The sequence below is a fragment of the Thunnus albacares genome, chromosome 5 (assembly GCF_914725855.1).
Source record: "Thunnus albacares chromosome 5, fThuAlb1.1, whole genome shotgun sequence".
NCBI classification, from domain to species: Eukaryota; Metazoa; Chordata; class Actinopteri; order Scombriformes; family Scombridae; genus Thunnus; species Thunnus albacares.
The window spans coordinates 2,792,646-2,815,585 of record NC_058110.1 but is presented as its reverse complement, the minus strand read 5'-3'; the positions used below and the strand labels follow the sequence as shown (position 1 = coordinate 2,815,585).

General features: G+C 40.7%; 1 protein-coding gene across 1 annotated transcript; it reads right to left on the bottom strand.

The window, feature by feature from the left end:
- Positions 1 to 1,186: 1,186 nt before the first annotated feature.
- stk35 (serine/threonine kinase 35) lies at positions 1,187 to 22,147 on the bottom strand. Its single transcript, XM_044351396.1, has 3 exons — positions 21,369 to 22,147; positions 18,006 to 18,821; positions 1,187 to 4,778 (listed from the first exon to the last, which is right to left on the bottom strand). Exons 1-2 carry the CDS (start codon positions 21,913 to 21,915, stop codon positions 18,079 to 18,081), a joined length of 1,290 nt encoding a protein of 429 aa, XP_044207331.1. The 5' UTR covers positions 21,916 to 22,147; the 3' UTR covers positions 1,187 to 4,778; positions 18,006 to 18,078.
- Positions 22,148 to 22,940: the final 793 nt, after the last annotated feature.

Below are 22,940 nucleotides of genomic sequence, written 5' to 3'. Positions count from 1 at the left end.
GTACAGCTAGGTAGCTAGTACAGCTACAGAAAGACTGACCATTAAACTACTATGAACAGCTTGCACCTCAAAATTCAGTGTTCATTCAACTCTTAGCTATGATGGTGGAGCTGGTGCAGGGACAGGCCTTGATGAACCAGCCAGGGCTGAAGTCACACAGCCTAGCTGGTGTGTTACAGAGGGCTTAGCAGGTAAAACTTACACTGGGGCTTGCTCTGGGCCGAACTCAGCAGTTTAGACCAAGCCAAAGGCCAAAATGCTATGAAAGCTGTCCGGAGTTGGACTTGTGGCCGGTTTTTGTGCACTTTGTCCTTTTTTTTCCAACTCTCATTGTCCCAAAATTAATTTACATCCTCCCAGATCTTATTTTTATCAGTCCTGGGATGATGGGAAGTCCTTAAAGGACAACTCAATCTGCATTTTTTTCTGGGTTGTTCAAATGGAAACACTCACTCAGCTGTTAGCAAAAAGCAGTGATGTGGGTTAGAGCACTGATGCCCACCCGCTCTCTCCACAAACACAGTTCACTGACAGTGTCTTCCTAACATGGGCATCAGCAACTGTGAGTGCTTAGTCCATCTCTGTGGCTACTGCAAGTAGGTCTATCTGCAGACTCGCAGTATCTACACAAAACACCTACTTTAATACATGACACACCCACTTGGTTAGGTTTAGGCATGTGTTCAAAATCGCATAACTTCCACTTTTTACTTTTAGTACATACTGCAGCTGCCCTTAAGAAGTACATACTGTTGCATGCAGTATTTGTACAATTGGGACATACTACTTCATCTGTCATTGTGGCTTCTGTTGTTGCACCTGCTTCTGTCACTGACACCGTCATTGGTCTGTGCTCTCTCTGCAGCTCAGTTGATGTGATGAACCTTCTGCTGCACAGAGGATTATGGGTCAGAATAGCCAGAAAAGCATGCTGGCTTGCATACTGTAAAACCGACCAGATGTAGTAGGACATCCTGGTACTTTTGGCATACTATATATTGGGACATAATAAATCTTTTTCTGGCAACGCACTCATGGTTAGGGTTAGGGGTGTGCATTGGGGGTTAGGGGTTAGGGGTCAGGGGTGTGTGTCATGTAGCATGCCCTTATGGTGACAACAACAGGAGGGGGGGCGAAGGGGGGTTGTGTAGTAAATTTATTTTAAAAAGTCCAGACAGAAATCTAGTCCTAGTTTTGATCATTTATTTCAAGAAAAGTTGTCAAACATATACAGCAAAAAACATGATGCTTTTCTCAAACATCTAATGGCTCCTGTTAGCTTCATTAACAAAAACATTTTTTTTATTTTACACAACATCTGAAACATACATTTCTGTACACACTGGAAATATGCACTAAAAGAAAAAGTTCAAGATATTACACATATTGTTTCAAAACGGGGTGGCCCTGTACGATGAATACAGTGAGGCAGTGGAACATTTTGCATAGTGTAAAGTGTTTTCAAGTGGAGTCATTACAAGTCTGAAGAGAACTCAATGAAAAGGTTCATACAAGAACAGTGACAGCAGGGCAAGTGAACAACACGTTTTAGTAGTGATGATTTAGTTGTGAAGATCCTCAGCTAGCTTATGCACCATCAACCACAGCAATGCCTAATACAGGCTTTTAACCATGTTAGGTTTAATGCTTGAAGAAACATGGACATTGAACTCTGCTGAGCAGGTCAGCGATTCAACACCCCAAAGGGTAAAAACAGGTTTCCTATCAGTATGTGCTACAATATTGAAAAAAGGTGAAAAACAAATGTCTCATCCCGAAATTTAACACCTTTATGCTTTAACAAAACCAATGTTAGCATTTAACAACTACATCTCCCATGAGTGTCAAAGTGTATTCACATTAAACACAGACAAGCAGGTTGTTGTGGTTTAATTGCAATTGCTTGTACCATCTCTACACATTCAGGAGTCCTACAACTTAGATAAGTGCCAATTTTTTCTAAAACATTCAAGAGGATGCACTTTCACCTAAATTTGCACTGCCTAATCCACGTCTTATTGACTTGCACCTTTCAATTCAGTTCAAATTTGCTTTTTGTTTATTGAGCACACTGTTAAGGCCTCAGTATGATTCAAACAAAGTTGTCGGCTTGGCCAACGTCTCCTGAAACCCCCTTTCTGATGGAATTGGAAAGTGAGCAAACTGACAATTTTGTTACTTTCCAACAATCACACAACAATTGGCCTGGAGTACAGAGGTGTGAAAGAGGGCAGGGTTTGAATTTAACACAACTACTCCTGAGCAACACCATTAATGCCTTCAAGGAGAGACTGTCTGATTGTACAATACTGAGACTATAAATTTGCAAAAGAATTCTCAGAGAGAGATCAGGGAGGCAGTTGGATGTATCCAGGTGGAAGCTATGACGGCAGTCCTTTAAAACACTTTTAGCTTTAGTTCAAATGGGAGTTGTGGTTGTTGAATGCAAACAACATAATTGTAGTCTTGGTATGGGGCAGGACTAGTTCTGTAATGCAGCCATTAAGAAACAAATGTTTATATGGATCCATTATTAAAAGAAAAAAAAAAAAACTAGGTGTTGCTTGTAGCTAAGCAAAACGCCACACAAAGAAGTCTGTCAGAGATTGGATCGAGATAAAAGAGACAAAGTCTGAGGTAAAAATCTATCCCACTCAAAGAAACTTGTATCAGAAACTAAGAAATGGTTGCTAATGAGACAGTCAAGGTAAATAAGATCTTTCCAAGTGCTGAGAATGAGGTAGGACCATACTACAAAACGCTTCAAAATCTACTACTACTGCTGAATCACTGAATTGAAGCTACATGCTACACAGTGCTCTGAAACCAAAAGGAGGCTTTGGTCATTCCTCTGTTGTATGCTGGAGCATGAAGGTCTTTCTTAGCATGGAATATACAAACCCTTTTTAAACTGCTGCTCAGACTCACTACTGGATGCTTTAACTACCCCCCGTTTTCTTTTTTTATGTTTGAATTATTCTGTGTTTGAACCTTTGTATTTAATTCTTACTAGTATCTACCTGGAAATCCTAGTTGTTTAACACCATCAAGTACTGTCTCACATTTTTATGAATAAAGCCATCAATGAGACCTGTGGACCAGTCATGTGTCTTGTGAGTTAATATTTATATGCATGGGTGCACTTGTAATGATCAATTGTCTCGAATCTAATCACAAGACCACTGCTGTGATTTCCTCATTCCCCAGGTGTCGGGGTTGTAGTACACTACAACCAACCACTGCTTTTACTCAGCATTACATACCACTGCAAGGTGTTTGAAGCATTTTGATAAAGAGTGGAAGAAAGATAGGGACAGTTAGGAGGGTATCTTCTGGCTGCTTTCGGGGATTATTCCCAGATGGCAAATCTTCACATTTCCCTTTAAGAATCCCCAAATCAGATACCCAATAATTCACATCACACCCATCAGAAACCTTAAAACGTAAAGAGTACAGAACAGTGCTCAGTAATCCTTGATGGCTGATGACTTGATATCATGAACTGCATTCTAAGTGTTATTTCAATTTGTGAGGAGTCCTAAAATTCCAAGCTTAACCTCAAGGTAAAAAATATTCAGAGCAAAATTAACAACAGCAACCTATTTACGTCATTGTCAAAGCATCAAACTTAAAAAAAAATATAAGGCTTCCATCAAAAACAGCCAGTTAGTCTGCCAAATTCTGATTGTTTCTTGGTTAATTTGGTTAATTTAGCAAATATGTTAATATAATCCAAACTTCGCAGTGATGGTGAGACAGATATATACTTGTCCTACAGCTGTTCTTTGGATGCAACAGGAAATAATGTCCAATAATACCAGTTTGAATTCCCTGCTGGACATTGTTTGGTTACAAATGCACAGTATTCTATGGAGTTGATACAGGCCTGCTACTTCTATGGTGCGAATTCTGTCACACACTTTCACAACAATATACAAACCATTAGCGGTCAATAATCACATTTGCTCTGTCTCTGCCTTCAAAACATGGCACAGATTGCAAATCAACCGTCTTTATGTGATACACCAGTACAAAATCTGTAATGACGATATCATTTTAGTTAAAATTTTGTATATTTTGGCTTCATGGTTGTACCCAGGGGTAGAGGAGGGGCATCAAAATGATCACATTCTTGACATTATTGCAGCCTGGGATATTGTTCGAATGGTGTGACATAACAAAAAGCAAAAGGTTCAATTGGTCAAGTGCGCATTTCTGAAGACAGAAACTCTACATGAAACAAAATCGCACTTGGTGTGAATGGTCTTTAAGGCACAAGGTTGTATGGGGCAGAGTGGGAATGAGACTGGTAGTGTTGCCTGTTGATGGTCATTCATATATTATCATCAGTAAAGTGGGTAGCCCATGCTTTCACTTTAGAACACTGGTACAGTAGGCTAACCTGTGCCACAGCCGAGTACATTACAAATGTTAAGGAAGAGCAGGTCTATAATGGAGCTGTTGGGAGCAAAAATCAACAACTAGAAAACCATAAATGTCATGAAACCTTGTTGTCACATCCAGTCCGCTCTCAGGTACACTGCCACTATCCACCAGTAAACATCCTCAGCTCCATGGTGACAGTGATTGAAACTGGATGGTGCTGGAAGTGCACGGTTGTGGTCTGATTTGCATACTGTTCCTGTCTCAGGGTTTTGGAATCATCAGCCAGTTGATCACTTCCCGCTCAAATTATGATTGTGGATTCTTCACAGTTCACTCAGTTTGTCACTGAGTCCCTTTTTCAATTGGTGTCCACGTCCATGTAGTAAACAAAGCTGCAGACACAGAGGATATGAACAGGTTAACAACAAGAAAACAATCTTTCTCAAGACAAAGAAAGGTACCTTTTTATAAAGCTATTAAGTAAAATGTAGGAAAAGCTCTTATCCTATGCCCCTGTGTTCATTTCTGACCCTTCCACAGTTGACCTTGTTAACTTGTTGGTTGTAGAAGCTTGTGCTTGAGCTTGAGCTTATGTTTTTGAATGTGAAATGAGTCGCATTACAGAAGTAAATGCTTTAACTGCTGTGTCACTGTGACTTTAAATACAAAGCTGCAGTTGAGACGTGGTTAGCCTAGCATAAAAAAGCAGGGGAAACAGCTAGCCTAACTGTAATGTAAAAACAACAATTTGTGTGTTTAAGGAGAGTGACGTGCTGCCTCGCAAGGTAAGATGGCGATAGATGGTGCCAAGTATTTTTTGAAAGTGCCTGCCCTTTTCCAAACAGTTTCCATGGACGACTTCTCAGATGGTTCTGTGTAACAAACCATCTGGTACATCAGGTTAACACTCTCAGACCTGTGCTCACCAATTGTATGCGGCAACCTGTTCTTCTAACCACAGACCACAAACTACTTTTTACATTTTTGTTTGTGTATCGAGTTAACAAACAAGTTACAGCATGTGAGCTTTAAAGGTGTTGGTTAGCCTAGCTTAGTATAAAGACTGTCCAAAGTTAAAAAATACACCTACCATGTCCTGACTCTAGCTCTGTACTGAACACACAGGCATGAGGTCTCATTATAAGAAAGAAGGCAATATATTTTCCAAAAGCATTCCTTTAAAAGACACACATTTCATTCTAGCACCCAGCTCACAGATGACTGTAATACCAAAATCAACAGCTGACAACTAGTTGACAATAATGAAGGTCGCTGGCTGTGTCACAGTGTGAAGCCAACAAATGCACTGCTTCTACATCTACCTGCAGTAAAATGACACCTGACACCTGAGTTTGTTTCCTGTAGATGTGTCCAGGTTTAGTTCAGCACTGTACTCTAATAATAGACCAGCAGCTGACATCCCACTGCTCAGGCTAGCAGTGGTTTGTTCCTCTTTTCATAGGTTGCATAACCACACAGCACATGGTATGAACACAAGTGGGTCAGCTTAGCGGGAGGTTCATACGTTGGAGATGGTGAATGAGGGATGATGTGCTGAATGGAGATGTGGAAAAGTCCTTATGTCACTGCTGAGGATGAGCACTTTTGATTCCACAGATATTTACAGTACAGTGTTGTGCTATTTGAAAAAAATGTGTCATAAAGCAAATGGAGAAAAATAAATCAGATATTGGCTATGAAAACACAGAATTGTCTGCCTATTGGCAGCTTTGTGTGATTGCTGGGTGATTGGTGTGGTCTAATTCCAAAAAAGAGAACTTAGATTTCTTATCGTCTTGAATGGGTGATGGAGAGGGAGATGCAGGCTTCATCAAATCACGGGATTGTTTGGAAGAGTTATTCATTAATCCCAGTATAGATCTAGATAGTCCAGTTATGATGTCAACACCATTTATTCAAGAAGTTTGCAAAGCGAGAGCTCATCAGAGCAGCCATCTCACTCAGTGACCCAGGAGTCATTCTCTGCCAAGCTCTAATCGATCTGTTCTCTGGTAGAGGAGCTGACAGAGGCTGGCTGATTTCATGTCCTTTGTTCATCTCGGAGCTTTGGACAAGTACAAGAATTCCCGTCATTTACCACCATACTCAGACTAAAATCTAGTCTCAGAAAACCCAGTGCTGTTACTGAGAGGAAGAGCGGATCAGTTCACAGTGCCCTGAGGCGTCTGCCTGAACTCACAGGTGTGGTTCATTTGTTCAGTATTCCCTCAGTTTTCTTGTTTTTCAGCTCTTGTTTTTACAGGAACAGCTTTGAGCGTCTTCTCTCACAGAGTGTTGTACCTGTGTGTGAACTTTCTGAACTCTCTGACCTGAGGCATTACACCACACGACGGATGGGTTACGCAACAAAACATACTCTGACTGCGGACTACACAAGGCATGTTTTCTTCCAAACTGAGGTAGATCCAAATGACAATTCTCACAGTGTGTACAGTACGTGATCAATAAATGATGGTTTCAAGTGTCTATTTTTGATGTTCCACAGACTGGAACCAGCAACCCTGCATGAGCAAATGTTTGACAAAGATGGAGCTCTGTTGAGGGTTTCATTAGGAAGAAATTATTGGTTTATTGGTCGTAAACAGGAGAAAGCGAGCCACCATGATCCGGGCCAATAAAGTAGTCAGAATCATTTGCATAAATAAATGCAAGTATGTTGAATGGACTTGATAGGTTTAAAGAAGCAGTTTCAGTTAGAATGCAGTATTTTTCAAAATGAACTAGTTATTTCTACTACTTCAGGTGTTTCCATGAGGTATTTCTCTTCTGATTGTGCTCCTGTGATTCTTAATGTAATACAGTGGAAACCACTTATAGTGATCACGGTTACAGTGATCAACCGCTTATATGGATCAAAGAGCTTGGGACAGAATCATTCCAACACAAATGCTGTTTAAATAATTCGCTAAGTAATCAAGTAGTCCGCTTACAGTGTTCATTTTGGGTCTTTTTATAGATGAAAACATATGGAAAAAAAATTTTAAACTACGGTAATTCTATTTTCTTTTTACCTTACTCCCATAGTACACGTATGATGTGTATTTAGCAGCTACAGCACCATTATCAGGCGTTACAGCGCACCTCCGCAGGTTTGTGTGGAGGTGCGGTGTGTGGGTGTGATTATTTGTTACCGCCGTGAAACAATCAGAAAATAACCTTTTATTCCTCTCATTCACTGGATTTCTCGCTAACACTGCTCACTCTCCTCATCCACTCTCCAGCTCGCTCGACCACTGTTTCTCTCTTTCTCTTTTTCTCCCGTCTTTTTTAAAAATGATTCAGGAAGCCGTCAGCAAAGCCTAACTTTACTTTTAACGTAATCAAACAAAGAGAAATGTCTTCCTCTCTTCTTAGTAATGTTTTTGTCTTCCCTCATGGCAGGGTGTGCAGCCTTACAGGTTGCATTTCTCCAAAAGTTGATTCTGGTTCAAATTCTCGCTGCGGCACCCCTGCAGCCCCCCCCGAACCCACCCCCCCACAGCCTAAACGCACAACCCGTCTGCTTCAGGCTGGTTACCTGAGGCTGGTGCTGCGTGCACACTGAAATCATGACTGGAAAAAAAAGGAAACTGGAACTTTTTTCTCTCAATGAAAAACGTAGTCTCCTTGAAGCTTATGACAAACTGCCAAAAATGAGCCGATGAGATGCAGCAGCGAAATAACAAGCGTTTGAAACAGCTGTTCTGTATTTTGAAACAGTCAATAAAATTCAGTAAATAGTGAAGCTGCCCGTTTCATTACTTTATATTCATGTAATAAATATACAAATGTCAATTACATGGTAATCTGTGTGAGAAATAAAGAAAAAGAAAAAAAAAATCGGCTATAATAATCATCTGCTTATAGTGATCAATTTGACCCGGATGGACGTGATCACTATAAGCGGTTTCCACTATAGAAGGCTCCACATAGACAGCTATTTTGGAACATCCAAGTACGCACCATTTTATACTGTGAAGTCTGGAACATGTTTTATGGATGAATGCAATTCTTCCATCCTCTGTCAGTGTCTGCACCGGATGCATTCAGTTACAGTACTGCAGTGAGCTCAGACACTCACATCCCAGTAGACAATCAGTGTAGTCACAAGCATAAGTGAGAAGAACTGAGAAGAACAGTTAGATGTGTAAAGCAAAGTGAAACGTGAACCATTATGTGGTCGGTGTAGACAGCGCTACTGATTCTAACTGAAGTGTATCTGTTCTGTCAGACACATGAAAAAATGAGACTGTAACGCGTCCGGTGTAGACAGTCTGCAACTGTCTCCTTTGAATGATGTTTCTGTTCGGTACATCAATTTCATGGCAGCTGTTTTACTCCCTTGAGTATTCACATTTTTCCTCCACAGGCATAGACACACAAAGAGTATGCGCAGCTGTTCATGGGCCCAGTATGCTTCAAACGAACTAGTTCATACAACGTGTCGTCTACAGATGCCTAAATGTAAAAGTGTTTACACCCATTCTAAATGGCCACTCATGAAGGCGGGGTGAAAAACCTGCAGTCACAGAGAGGGACGAGACACGAGGAATCCTACAAATAGGGATAGTGGCGCGCATTTTCAGACAGTCTCTCCTTCATAGATGTGCATGTGCCTCTTGTTGATTAAGATTGATACATACGAGATATCTGGTTACTGTAACTGGGGTAGGGGATTAGAAAGACCTGGTTTCCCCAGCTCTCCTGGAGAATGCTGATTATTCTGTGATGTATACATGTAACTGTGTGTCTAATCAGCTTTTTAAAAGTTCACATGTGCTGTACAAAAGACCTGTGGGCAGAAAAAGTGCAGCAGAGCGACTAGATGAAAGGAGAGATCATTACACGGAGTGATGCATCCGCCCAAATTCCACCCATTAAATTCAGACACTTTGGCTGCTCTGTCTGTCTACCTGTCTGCCTCTCACTACTCTGTCAGTCTGCTCCAACCGACACACACATATCCCCCCCCCCCCCCCAATCACTGTACAGTTAAAGTCAGTAAGCCCCGCTTCCAGAATAAGGGGGTAGAGTTGAAATCTGGTTACTGATCAACTGCTTGTATACACAGATTTACAGAAACCAGGCTACTACTGAGCCTTCAGACACATCTGCTGGTCAAACCTTTGCTGAAGTCAGCATATCATTTGTCAGCTTTGTTATTACAGCTAAATAAATAAGTAAAACTAAGGAAACACGGTGACGGTCTAACTCTAGTAGATCCTGGACAAACTGAGGCCTGTTGCCTCCTCAGCAACCCTGCCAGTCATTTGTTGTTGCATAACCCAAAAACAGACTACCTCGTTAAAAAACCGGCGGAGACTGGTATGTTTGGGGAAGTGGTGGGGGCTGGTTTCTTGTGAGCCTCGGAGGCCGTGGCAGCTCTCTATGATTAGCAGTCAGAGAGGGAGCGTTAGCTTTTTATGAGCCTGTGGGGGTTTTGCGGGTATATGGCATGCAGAGCAAAACATTCCACTTGGCTGACATTCATAAAAACTGTCCATTATTTAAGTTTAGGTGTGTACCTCCAGGTTCCTCTTGATGCAAACAGGACAAAGCATTTCCAGCAAGTAAAGAGGTTGGGTCAATATGATGATGACTTTTGATAACCAGTGGACAATACAGACAATGGGAAAATTGGGATGACATTCAGCCAAAGGGGTATTTTCTACTTTCTGATAAAACAGAGAAACTATTAAAAGAAATGTCATTCTGTCAGGATCAGTCATCTGGAATAACATCTGTCTGACAGTTCACCCATCGGCATAGATTGTCAAGGTATTGCAGAATTGTCCAGTGACAACCAATTCCATATAGACTTACTGGTAAGATCTTGGTAGAGTGTGTGGTGTGTTTTCTGTGCAAAGTGAGCAGAACAAGATATGGGGGATACATGACCTGATGATCTGGCAACCCTCAGGCTGAACTACACGCTGTCCACTAGCTGCAGCGGTTGGTAGTTAAAGTTTAAATGATTCACATATCACAGAACTAAAAATAATCAGTCAGTTATTACTGAATATTTTCATTTCAGTTTCGGTATCAGTAACAATACAAATGGGAGGTTTGGTATTAGTTAATGTGAAGATTATCAATCAAGGAAACTGCTTAAAATTTGCATCTCTATTTAGTATGATGTAAAGATACAGTAGGTTGACAACTACTGTATCAGCAGCAGGGTTGTGCTTGAGTTGTACAGCTCAAATCAACAGATTGAAAGAGAGGACAGAGTTACTGAACCTCAACTGAGGTTTGAAAATGCTTTACAGCAGACAGACAGCACATATCTAAATTTCGAATATCAATTTTAGTGTCAGGTTTATAATATAATAATCTGACAAAAACTGTCCCTAACAAAGTTAAAACCAACCCTTAGCTCTTGGCTTCACTAGTGTGAAAATTCTGTAATTAAATGTCAACATAATTCTATTGAGAATAGAGCTGAATTAACAAATGAGGACAGATCATAACAAAAATGAGAAATAAGCATTAGGATTTTCCAGGATGTAACAAAACATAAAGAATACATGTTGTTTTTATCTGGATGCCACTAAGATGAGATGGACCAAAACTTAACTAAAACACTGGGTTCTAATTCTGGACACTTTATGTCCATGAAGTCTGACATTTGGTAAAAAAGGGAAATCTGATCCTCCCCAAAAACTGAAAAACTGTCACATGTATATCTCCAGAACCTTTGTAGCATTTTTCAAAAATTTTAAATGTGAAGAAAAACATTTTCCAAGGTCAACCCCCACTTTCAGTAAAAACTGTTTATTTTTCCCACTCTAAGATGTTCCATTCTGCACATATCTTGGGTCAAAATTAAAAAAAAAAAAAAAAAAAAAAGAATTAATGGGATCCTTTTGGATGGGATCATTTCAAACATGCTTTTATTGCTTTTATTTATTTACTAATTGCACATGAATACCCAACCAATTAAAGAGAACATTGATTTAAATAAGGTATTATGACTAGAAATTAAAGTTTAACCATGTCTCTTCTCACCTATAATTTATTGGTCAAAATGAACTCTGTCAGCTCAGTCAGAACCGTTCAACGATCTGAACTGTCAACACGACACGTTCTGGTGAGAGCTCGCAGAGAGGCTGGAATATTAGCACATAGAGCACCTGCAGTGGTGGAAAGTCAGCTGGAGTTGTGAAGCTGTGATAGATGGTACGCAGACTGTGAGGAGATTAACACGGTGTAAAGAGCTTACATCACATTAGATCCAACACAACCACCATGAATGGGGACAGTGAAGTGGAAAAGATGTGGATCCATGTTATTCCAGAGCGCTGTGGGACAACAGTGTCTGTATGGGATTCTGGAAGGTTCATGACAGATTTACATGGATGAATGATAGAAAACATAAAAGGCCTTGTGCTTTTCACTAAAACCTTTCCTAACCTTTCCACTTTCCCCCTCCACTGTTCATATTTTAAGTAAACACAGAGACTAAGAGGTGCTTCACCGTAGTCATTTGCACAGGAACTTGTTTTTGCGGTTCTTGCTCTGAACCCTGAGGGCCCTGAGGAAATATTTACAACCTTTTCAGCCACTGAATGCTCACTTTTACAAATACGCATAAGTGCGCCAATGTGCTCATCACACCCATACCCAAAATCTCATAAAGGCTGGCGTTTCTCAGCCCTTCTGTAATACCCCCCACTGACTGAGCCTATAGGGAACATACCGTACCCTGCCTGCAAACCGCCATCCAAACAATTGCATTTCCTTTAGACAAGCAAGATCAGCATTCTGTCAGCCCCTCCTGTCTGTTTAAAACTGCTCAGGAATATGAAGATGAGAGCGAGAGAGAAAAGACATCAAAACTGCTTGAAGGCATCAATATGTTTAACACAGTATGTAGAGACATTGGCGTGCGCCATACGAGGACAACACCCTGAAAATGCCTCAACTTGCCATTTGTCAAAACCCTCTTCATGCTGTCGATGAAGTCCCAGTGTAAAGACTGTACACGTGAGGAGGGCCGGGGCTTACGCTGCTCTGGCCTGGTTTAGACAGAGGCAGCACACGGCTGGCAGCCAGCGAGAGGACAAAATGTTCCCGACGCAAGTCTCCCTAAGCCCTGAACCAGGAGAAGCACTCTCATTGTCCAGCAGTGGAGGAGGGGGTGGGGTGGGGGGGGGAGAGAGGATGGACAGGGAGGATGGGTGAGACAGATTGTCAGGGACAAGTCGAACAAAAGAGATACACATGATTATGATATGATGCTGACGAACATCTGATAGGGATTTCCAAATCCTGATCCATGTCATTAAACATTGAGTATTTGCTCATACACAGTCATAAATGATATTGCTCTTTTCTTTCATACAACAGCAGCAAAGACAGTCAAACCAGTTCATTTAAGATAGGATGCACTGGAAACAATTAGTGCTGATCACAAACACTGGAAAAAGTTCAAAAAGTTCCATCTTAACTGCATGAGAACTTTTTAAAGGCACTGTCTTACTAGCAGTGGTTGTGGATAATCTCTTTTCTACTCTTTTCTACGGATGGGAATTGTTAAGATTTTATTGATACCAATGCCATTATTGATTCTGCTTATCGGCCTGATTCTTTATCAATTCCCTTATCGATTCCTGATCAATTTTTTTTGTGGGGAAAAAAATAGGCGTACACAGGCTTTCAGTTTCAACACAACTATATATATGAAACATGACTGGAAGATAAGATAAATGGCCTGCAGCCAATAGTTAACTGCATTAATTAATGTGCTGAGCTGTGCTGTTATCAACGTCGTGTCTCCAGCAGTGGAGAGCAGCCTCTCTGCTCCCGCTGTCCTTGTACAACATGCTGAGTGGGTGCAGGGTTTTTGAGGTGAAACAGACTGAGAACTGAGTTAGCTATGCTAGTCTCTGGGTGACGGCGGAGAAAGTTCACAATGTAATTCACATTCGTCTCGTAAAGGTAACTGTTTGGTAATTAAATCAAAACATATTTGCAACCGCTGCCTTTTTGAAAATGAGGTTGCACTTCCCTTGCAGTTGAGTTTGCCTCATGCTTGGGCATCGTTAAGAGGAATTGATAAGCTCGGAGGCATATGATTCCGATGGATCGGAAGATTTGGAACCTGTTCTCAATTGGAACTGGTTTTGGATCCCCATCCCTACTCTTTTCATGACACAAAGTGACAGCTGGTGAAGGTGGAGCGCAGAAGATTGAGGTAAACATGGGACTGACAAATGATCAGGCAGCATGTTTAAATTTGAACATTTGAACAAATCTCATAGAAATTCATTCTAGGGCTCCAGTACCAGCACTAATAATTCTATTCATTTAAACCCATTAGAAACATTTGTTTTGATACTAAAAGTATCCAAGAAACCAAATAGCTTTTTAAAATATTCTCCAGTCAAGACAGAGCTCCGCCTGGTTCATATATCGGCTGATAAACAACAACTAACTGCAGTACAGAAATGCCAATGACGTGTTTAAGGTCGTGTAGCAACAGTGATGCCATTCAGAGCTAAAGGTTTTATCTATTACTGATCAATAGTTTAAGTCATTCTTCAAGAAAAATTGCCAACCGTTGCCTGGTTTCAGCCTCTCTAATGTGAGGATTTGCTAAAATGAAAACATCATATTGGACGTCAAATTATTACCTGTTTTCGATTATTTTATAGAAATTTATTCAGAGAGGACTGAAAAGTTTATATTTACACTTAATGTTCCTCTCACTACATATCTTTGTCCCAATTTTTTTATAAAGCAAATCTAAGGAATCCATTTCAAAAACATTTATGTATTTTGTGGGTTTATATAAAAAAATTAACATCAGTCAATATATAATTATTGTTTTGTTCTTTTACGCCCAAATATTGATCAGCATCAGTCTCAAAAATCCAGAATCAGCCAGGCTATACAGACAAAAATCAGATCACTATTATTATGAGGGCTAAAGCCCTAAAGTCCAATAAATATATTAACAACAACACTACAGCATTTGTCATTCTTTTGTGGCATTTCATAGATTGTGATCAATCAATTAGGAAGAAAAATAGCCGAAGCATTAATCAATAATATTAAATAATCTGACTGCAACATATCCATCCCCACACTGACTGGACCAGATCCCATTCTTAATAAAGAAACAGTAACAGCACCCACAGATTTTTTCTATTTCTGCATGCGTCAAATCTCATCACTGATGCGAGTATCGTCACTGTGCTGTCATCAGCTGAACCCTCGGTTAACCAGCTCCCAGCACATAACGACACACATGCAGCAGAGACAACCGCCCTCCCCTCCTCTCCACTCCACTCTCTGTGTTTACAGCCACTAATCCCTATCTCCAACAGATGACAGGTTTTCCCATTGAACCAGTGTGGAGCTGTTGGCCTGTTGCATAACATGCTATCCCATCATGCCACGAGAGAAAGAGGTCAATCTGCAGCAGACGAGTGCACAAACGCGCCTTCAGAGTCCATCGGTGACCCCGCCGACAGCTAGGAGCTGAGACATGTTCCGTCACAGGGTGAGGAGGCTCTACAATCAGGGGTTAAAGAAGAATGGGTGCAGGATACGAGAGCTAATTGTCAAACAAATGACTAAGCTTAGTCCCAGTCAATGGAGGGTTCAAGTTCAAACAAACAGACATCTGGTTCAGGTCACAGAACATAGAGTCAGAGGCTGATTGATATGCTACAGGGAGTTTCTGCTCTACTTAGCAAACTGAGATAAATTATTAAGATCTTACAGGGACTCTGACACTGTCACTGTAGAAGTAGTTGTTTCCTAAGTAGTGGGCATGTTAGTTTGCTGTTTTTTATTTTTGGGGGTGGAGGGAGTTCTTTCAAATTTGCATTTCCCTTTATGCAGTGAATTGGGTCTTAACATCAACATTCATGAAGTTAAGACTTGTTGTTGGAGTATTTTTAACACCACATTTCTAGTAACATTAATAATTAAAAACCCATCCTTGTGTTGTTCACTCCAAATGTTTAGACAAGGAGGGCATTTTTTATTATCGTCTTTATTCAATATTTCAGGTTTTTTAACAAACGTAATTTCCCATAAACCCACAGTCCACTGCAGGACCATCACTCGCCAAAACCATGAACACGTTGAGGCTTTGCAGTTAGCTCAGACACGTCTGTAAAAACAGCAGCTGCAAGTTTTCAGACAGCAGAGATAACAGCTAGAGAGTCAGAAAAATGACATCAAAAGAGTGAATTTTACTGGTGGAACCAAGTTATGATGACGCCATGCTGGTTCATGACAGCTGGAGTTTTTTGTGTGCTTACAAAATAATCATAGTTTCAACTTGTAAAAGCCGGCGCTATAGTTGATATATTTGTCCTAAAATATGGGAAGTAAACCCCTGGAACATGTTTTATTTTTTCAAAAATACTGATGGAAGAAATGCTGAAGGAACAGAGGCTAGACAGGAAGTGATGTCATGACATCGATATTTTTATTCTGCTTCAATGACAAATCAAAAGGTGAAAGCTTACAAAACTGTGTAGCTAATAAATGAATATGGCCTATGTACAGTATGTACAATATTAATACACTGTTGCGATACCGTTAAATTTCTGTATAATCAACTACGAAACCATTTAGAGACGGTTTTGGATAAATTCAGCAGCTACAGTGCAGTGGCCTGTTCCTTGTTGCAGGGACAAAGCATTCAGAATAAGCTACAACTGATTTCACTGCTCTAGCTCGAGGCTCATGGATACAATAGTGTTAAGACACATTCCACATGCTAATATGACTAAGAGAACTTCAAGTTGAAAGCTGTATTCACGTGATACGGGATAGAGCAGAGATGGGAAAGATTCCCATGTTTCACAAGGCAAAAAGTTTCAGACAACTCAATACAGTTGAATGAATGCAGAGCTGCTCATATGAGGGTTAAACATACTGTGCATTGACAATATAACATTATATGGATTAAATCTGGGTTTAATTACCTTTAATTACCAGAAGTTGACTGATATGAAGCGTCCATGTTTGATATGTTTTCAGGTATTTCTGTATTATTAAGTGCCAAGTTGGATATTTCTCAGCTTTTAAAAAGACAACTCAGGTGTTAGAGTGAACAGTATTTACAAGTCAAAAATCGCTACATACAGTAACTCCTATAAGACAAGAACGTGGAATAAGCATTAGCTTAAATGTAAACGTTCCCTTCAAAAGTATTTTAGTATTCATCGTCAAAGTACTTCCTGGTTACTGACGGTGGTAAGAGAGGCCTGCAGCAGGCTACAGTATGTTTAAGTGCGCACCTATAATCCAATCATAATGTTGATGTAAACACCGGACTCTGATTATTTAATGTGATTATGCTCATAGTCAGAGTAAGTATTAGTAGTAAGTGATTTAAGAGTAGCCAAGCAGGAATGTTGAATACTCCAAATTAAGAGTTTTAGAATTGATATCACATTTTTACACAATTTGCTTTATTATTTGGTTTTGACAGTTTTGAGAATTTATGGCCGCACTTTAAATTTCATTAGATTCATTTCATATCTTATTTTCTGCTTCACTCTCTCACAATGTCACCAACACACACACACACATGCACGCACCCTGACTGTGTGTATTTAATCAAAGCCAGGCTGTTTGCCCTCAGGCCCAGGCTGTACCCTGCTTGTGCTTGTCTAAAAGCCCTCCTCCCTACATAGCTTTTAAACCACCCTCTCCATCCCCAGAGGCCATCAGCACTCCTCCTATTACCTGCCTTCGTCTTTTACTGCACTTTTTTTTTGTTGTTAATTTACTTTAAGCAAGATTTATCTGCGGTGACATTCGCTGACATTAAATAACTCGTACACTATTTTCTTCAGTCATCTCGTTAATCTTATCGATATCCAGGTTTTGTTTCTTGACGTCAGCGGGGCAGTGGTTAATTTCACTCTTGTTAATCCTGTTTCCTTGACAGTGACGTGGGAAGCTTTGGCAGAAATCAGAGACAGCAATCAGGCTTAGGAACTATTTGGAGTGAAGGGACTAGGCCATGGCTCAACAGATCACCACTTTCACCAATGGAGATGCAATAAATACGATATTTTTCTACGTAGTTCTCTTGTAGGATGGTTTGAGTTTGTTATAACGTGGATCTTATTTTTGTAGTTTTGGCCATCACGTTAGTGCCGAACTGAAACGCGCCTAACCTTCATCAAAGTCAGCCTAATTTGCTTCTCTCTTCATTATAAAGTGGTGAAGAGAAAGAACATGTCACTAAAAAGTACTAAACCACACAAACCAGTGGCTTTATATTAAGAGGACATCCCAACCAGTGACCAGGCCAAAGAAAGGTTAATGGTGTCAGCTGAAAGGAAGATTACCTGTTTTCAGCCCTGGGTTACCAATGGCCAATGTTCTCTTTAAGCCAGGGTGGTTAGTCCTATGTCAAAGAGGAGTCTGCAGGTTTTAATTCACACTAATCACTAGAGCAGCTCATTTCAATGATTGCTCCTCCTCTCTAGTAAACTAATTAAAATGATTAAATCTGTGAAATTAGCTGTTGTATGGTTTGATTTGGAGGAAAACCTGCAGTCCACTCTGTTGCATAAGACAAACCTAACAAGAACATTCCTAAAAGTAGTAAGGTAGCAAGTAGTCAAAGGAGTTGAGTTTACCTGGGAAGGAAAGAGGTCCCTTCTTTGACTGGTTAGGGTAGAAAAAGGAGAAGGATTTGAAAGGTGGGGGCTGTCACGAGGCACACGTGACTTGGTCCATCCGCACCTCCAGCTGGAAGGCGTCTGGTCGGTCCTGAGGGTTGACTGCAAGCATGTCCTGGAGGAGTTTCTTCACCCCCTCAGACATGGAGCTCCTGGCCTTCTGAGGGATGTGCAGAACCATCTTGGGGTTCTCCAAAAGCGCTTCCCCAACAGGTACAATATCTGAGCCCTGCCGGATGTAGGTGCCCAGCAGTTCACGTTTGGACTCTGCATCAATGAAAGTGATCCGCTCAATCATTGCCCAGATGATGATGCCCAGGGCGAAGATATCAGCCTTAGCTGTGTAGTGGCCTTCCCATACCTCGGGGGCCATGTAGAAGTCCGAACCGCAAGCTGACGACAACCAGAACTTGTTTATGTTGCCGATGTTGTTCTGGTTGCTGCCTCTGCTGCCCGCTCCCGCCGCTGGGTATTCTTCACTGTTCTTGGAGTTCAGGCCAGCACAAACTTTACTGAGGCCAAAGTCAGCAACTTTCAGAACAGGTGAACCAGATTTCTGTGAGATGAGGATGTTGTCTGGCTTCAGATCACGATGGACAATGTTGTTCTTATGCAGGAAAGCCACCGCACTTGTCATCTGGCGCATAAAGCTCCTATTGGTCTGGCGGTCAGGCCGGCGAGACAATATGTACTGATTGAGATCCCCACCCTCGCAAAACTCCATGACAAACCAGAGGTAGCAGGGCTCCGCTGGGTAACCCAGGATGCGCTCCCCTGTAGTGGGCAGATTACAGACAGATATATGACAATTAATGAGATGACAGCAGAACCAAGACAAACTGTGACAGTCAGTCACGTCATTAGAGCTCAAAACTAACACTAACGATGACTCTAAAACACAAGAGCTACTACACAAGTCAAGCACTTACACTGTATATTCAGTGCTACTTTCACTGCCATTTCAGTGAAGTATTTGACATGCTAATTATGTGCTGACTGTGCTCCAAGGCTCTGAGGTTTGAGGACTAACTACTGTCAATAAATACGATAATAAAAGTAAAAGATAAAATAATAATAGTTTTTCAAATTCTAATGGATGCAAGAAAAGAATAAGTCATCCACAGGTCTGATGAATTAAAGATACTTGGTGTGTTGTTGGAAACCTTAAAGACAGTGATTTTTTTCTTCAGAGGAAGCGACACCATTGTCGGTGGTTTGTCATCGCACGCAACTGAGAGCTTGATGATCTGCACATACTTCATTCAGCTGTGTTGCTTCCACTTCAAAGAGTGTTGAGTTTTACACCTTTGCAGACTTCTCTGTTTATTAGACCAGCAGCAGATGGGTGTTGTTGCTCAGATTAACTGTCCTGTTCTGTCTGAGACATAATAATCGGGGTATCTCAGGACATTAAGCTGAGGTGGTAAGCCACCTGGATCCTGACGCATCTCGTCTCATGATCAATTTAGTTTGCAGATGACCTTCAAAACAGTATGCATGCTTTTTAAATATATGACCTTTTATATGTGAGACTGTAAATAGTGGACACTAGAGGCTGACTTTTTTGAAGTTAAACTTTTGAATATTGATATTTGAGAGTTTAAAGATCCAGTAATGAAATATCAGCCAATATCAGTTTTTTTTACATAAACATATTACTTTAACATTTTTAGTTTGGGTCCTTAAATTTTGATTATGCAAGAATTATGACCAAGATATGTTGTGAGCAAGACATTCTACAGAGGAAAAATACACACAGACATTTCCTAAATTACTTCAAACATATCTTTTACGTTTCTCTACTGACATTTGATGTTACTTATTAGCCAACATATGCACAAATGCTAATATAATATTATATAATAATAATAATGATAATAATATCTGTAATAAGCTAATATCTACCGATATAACGGCCTGGCCGATTTATCAGTAGAGCACAAATGGACATCGGTACATTTATTTCACAAATGACTCCAAATATGGAGTATAACTTTGAGGTACCTATGAAAAAGACTTTCAAAATGTCTGCGTTGCTCCCATAAACTGACCTGTAATAATATTAATAATACATTTTATTCATACAGCACGTTTAAAAGCACGTTTAAAGATGCTTTACATAGATAAACAACCTTCCCTGATGTTCACTGTGGGCTGCTGACTGCTGAGCTTTACATTTTTAGAAACTAGGTTAAGTGGTCCAAGACAAAAGCTAAAAGGGCATATAGATTAAAAACAAGTCAGTTTTTATTCAAATCCTAAGAACAATCTCTGTCATCACTGGATGGCTGCAGAAGATTTTAGTGTCAGACTAGTATTTAGTTTAAGAGCCAGAATAGTGACACTTACATAACAGCCAGGCTGTTAGAAAAGAAGCAGAGAAATACCAATGCTGACTTATGCCGATAAAAATCCAGTTAAACAGCACAGGTCAATGTTGGTATTTCAGTGACAAAATTTCAATCTTATGACGACATATGTAACAGCTACTGCTGATGTATTTCTATGAGGCCTGCTGAGCAATAACAAAGGAAGTGATGGAAGTGGGTCAAATTTGGATTGATGACAATAATGACAATAAAAATGTAACCTTTCAGAAGTTAGCCACAGTATTTCATTAGAACATCCCAAATTACACTGTAACATTACTTTTTATTGTCTGAAATCTCAGTCAACAATCAACTGGTTTACATGCTGCCAAGTAGTACACTGTGTTCTCTTGTGAGCTGAGAGAAACACAGTGTACTCTCTGTGACTACTATAGGCAACGTACTGTATAGTTACGTCACTGACAGAAAGACTGTTTTGATCCACAAAATTCCTTTAGAATTTATAAGTGTCTTACACTGTACATTGCAGTTTATAGCTTATAAAATATTGCACCCTCACGTTTAAGTACAAATATATGCAACTATACATGCAATACATACAATTACACATGCAATGCAAACACTGCCATTACTGTAAATAATCTTTGTATTAAGTGACATAAATAATGGAGGAGGCAAAGATCTTTAATAATTTATCTGTGACTGTGATTTAGGGCCAAAATGTGGGTAACACTGCTATTTACTAAGAACTCTAAGTGCATGTTTACCTACACTGACAAGATATTTCAGGGTTACATTTAAAGTGCTTTTATTACAACATGAGCAAGCTGAGACTTTAGCATTAGGAGTTTAAGATGGCAAAATCACCTCTTAAACTTATTAACATTAAATTTATTGACTTGCCTTAAGAGTAAGAACTTCCAAGATCAGTGGGTTTGTTGTTATTGTACTGCTCGCAAGTGAGTAATAAACATGACAGTAGCTTGTGTACCTTTGAGTGACATCTCCACCAGACCCAGGTATTGTTTGGACCTCTTGTTCCCATGGCTCATCTTCTGGGCCAGACCGTTCCTCTGCAGGACACACTCCTCCAGTTGGACCACATTCTGGTGTCGATTCTCCAGACTCGTCAGGGCCCAGAACTCGGCCAGAGCTAGCTCTACATTTTCCGGGGCGTCGCATTGGAGCCTTTTCACCGCCAACCTAGCCCCTGTTTTCCGGGCTATAGCCTCATACACCACCCCGTAGCTTCCCCGGCCCACCTCCCGCAGCAGGCTGTACCGGGGGGACACCACCACGGCGGGCTCTAGCCGGTCGCTCCGGAGAAAGCTGATGGAGAAGCAGTCGTCGTCGTCCTCCTCCTCCATGGGCTCTGTGTGGTTGTTGTCCTCCACCGTGAGGGAGCGGAGGATTTTGCCCGCCTCCCGCTTCATCTTCCCGGCCACGCTCCGCCTGCAGCCCCGCACACCGCCGCTTACCTTTCTCCTTTTCTTCCCGTCGCAAATATCCATAATTTCTTTTTTGTTGAAAGTAAGCATGAAGGGAGAATGTGTTTATCTGTCATTACTTTAACTCTAAACTAATAAAGTGTGACGTCCTTACGTCTACCTGGTTGTTCGGAGAGGTTAAACGCCAGTCTGTCAACAAGAAGTAGCTTTTCGTTGTTAATAATGACAACGCTAACGCAGTGCCACAGGCTGTCCAGCTGTGGGAACTAATTTGGCCTTATAACAAAATGTTCCAGCTCCAAGTACACGCAGAGAACAGAGGGCGGGGTCCAGTCCGCCTCACGGTGATTGGCGGAGAGAGAAAACAGCTTGCTGACATCCCGCAATGAGAATACAGCGAGCACGCTACATTTGTTTTTATTTTGAAATAGGACACCAGTGGTGTTAGGGGTCCACTTTTAGTTTGTACTCTGATTTGAAATGTTATACTGAGATATCACAGAGCCAATTTCTGCAGTTTCCTCCATTCATGCTGTGCAGTTCCGTGGCAGCGTGGACAACACGAGACAGGATGGGGCACGTGTGTGGAGGCATGGGCAGATCCCCCGCTGATTTGTTCATCCTGGATGAAGTTATCTTGAATAACAAAGGGAAAATGAGTAGAGAGTTGAAGCCATGATCGGCATTCATATGACTGAACTGAGTGCTGATCATGTGACTTCTGTTGTGAGGTATGGTGTGTTGGGAATCCTCCCAGCATACATAAATCTCATTTAATGTGTGTTCCTGCGTTGTTGCTGCTGTTGTTCTACACAGTGCTCCACAGTGTTTCTACTGTTCCCACACTTTCACTGTTAAACAATCAGATATTACCAGTCAATGTAGTCACACTGCGAGTGATGTTGGGTGCATGATTGGTACGGTTCTCCTCATTGAACATACAAGGGTTTTTAGGTGATAATCACGTCTGTTATGAAAATGTAACCTCATTAAAACATACTAAAGAGTAGCTATAATTGCTATATAATTAATTAATTGCTTTAGTTATACAATTAATCACTTAGGCTAATATGTTTTAGTTTTTCAAATGTCAAATTAAATGTCATATGTTCTGG

Excerpts from the sequence above, each read along its gene's own strand:
- stk35 (XM_044351396.1), bottom strand. The coding sequence starts at position 21,915 with ATGCTTACTTTCAACAAAAAAGAAATTATGGATATTTGCGACGGGAAG. Across the intron at positions 18,822-21,368 it reads GGTGGAGATGTCACTCAAAG|GGGAGCGCATCCTGGGTTAC; the intron begins GTACACAAGCTA and ends TGCCCACTACAG.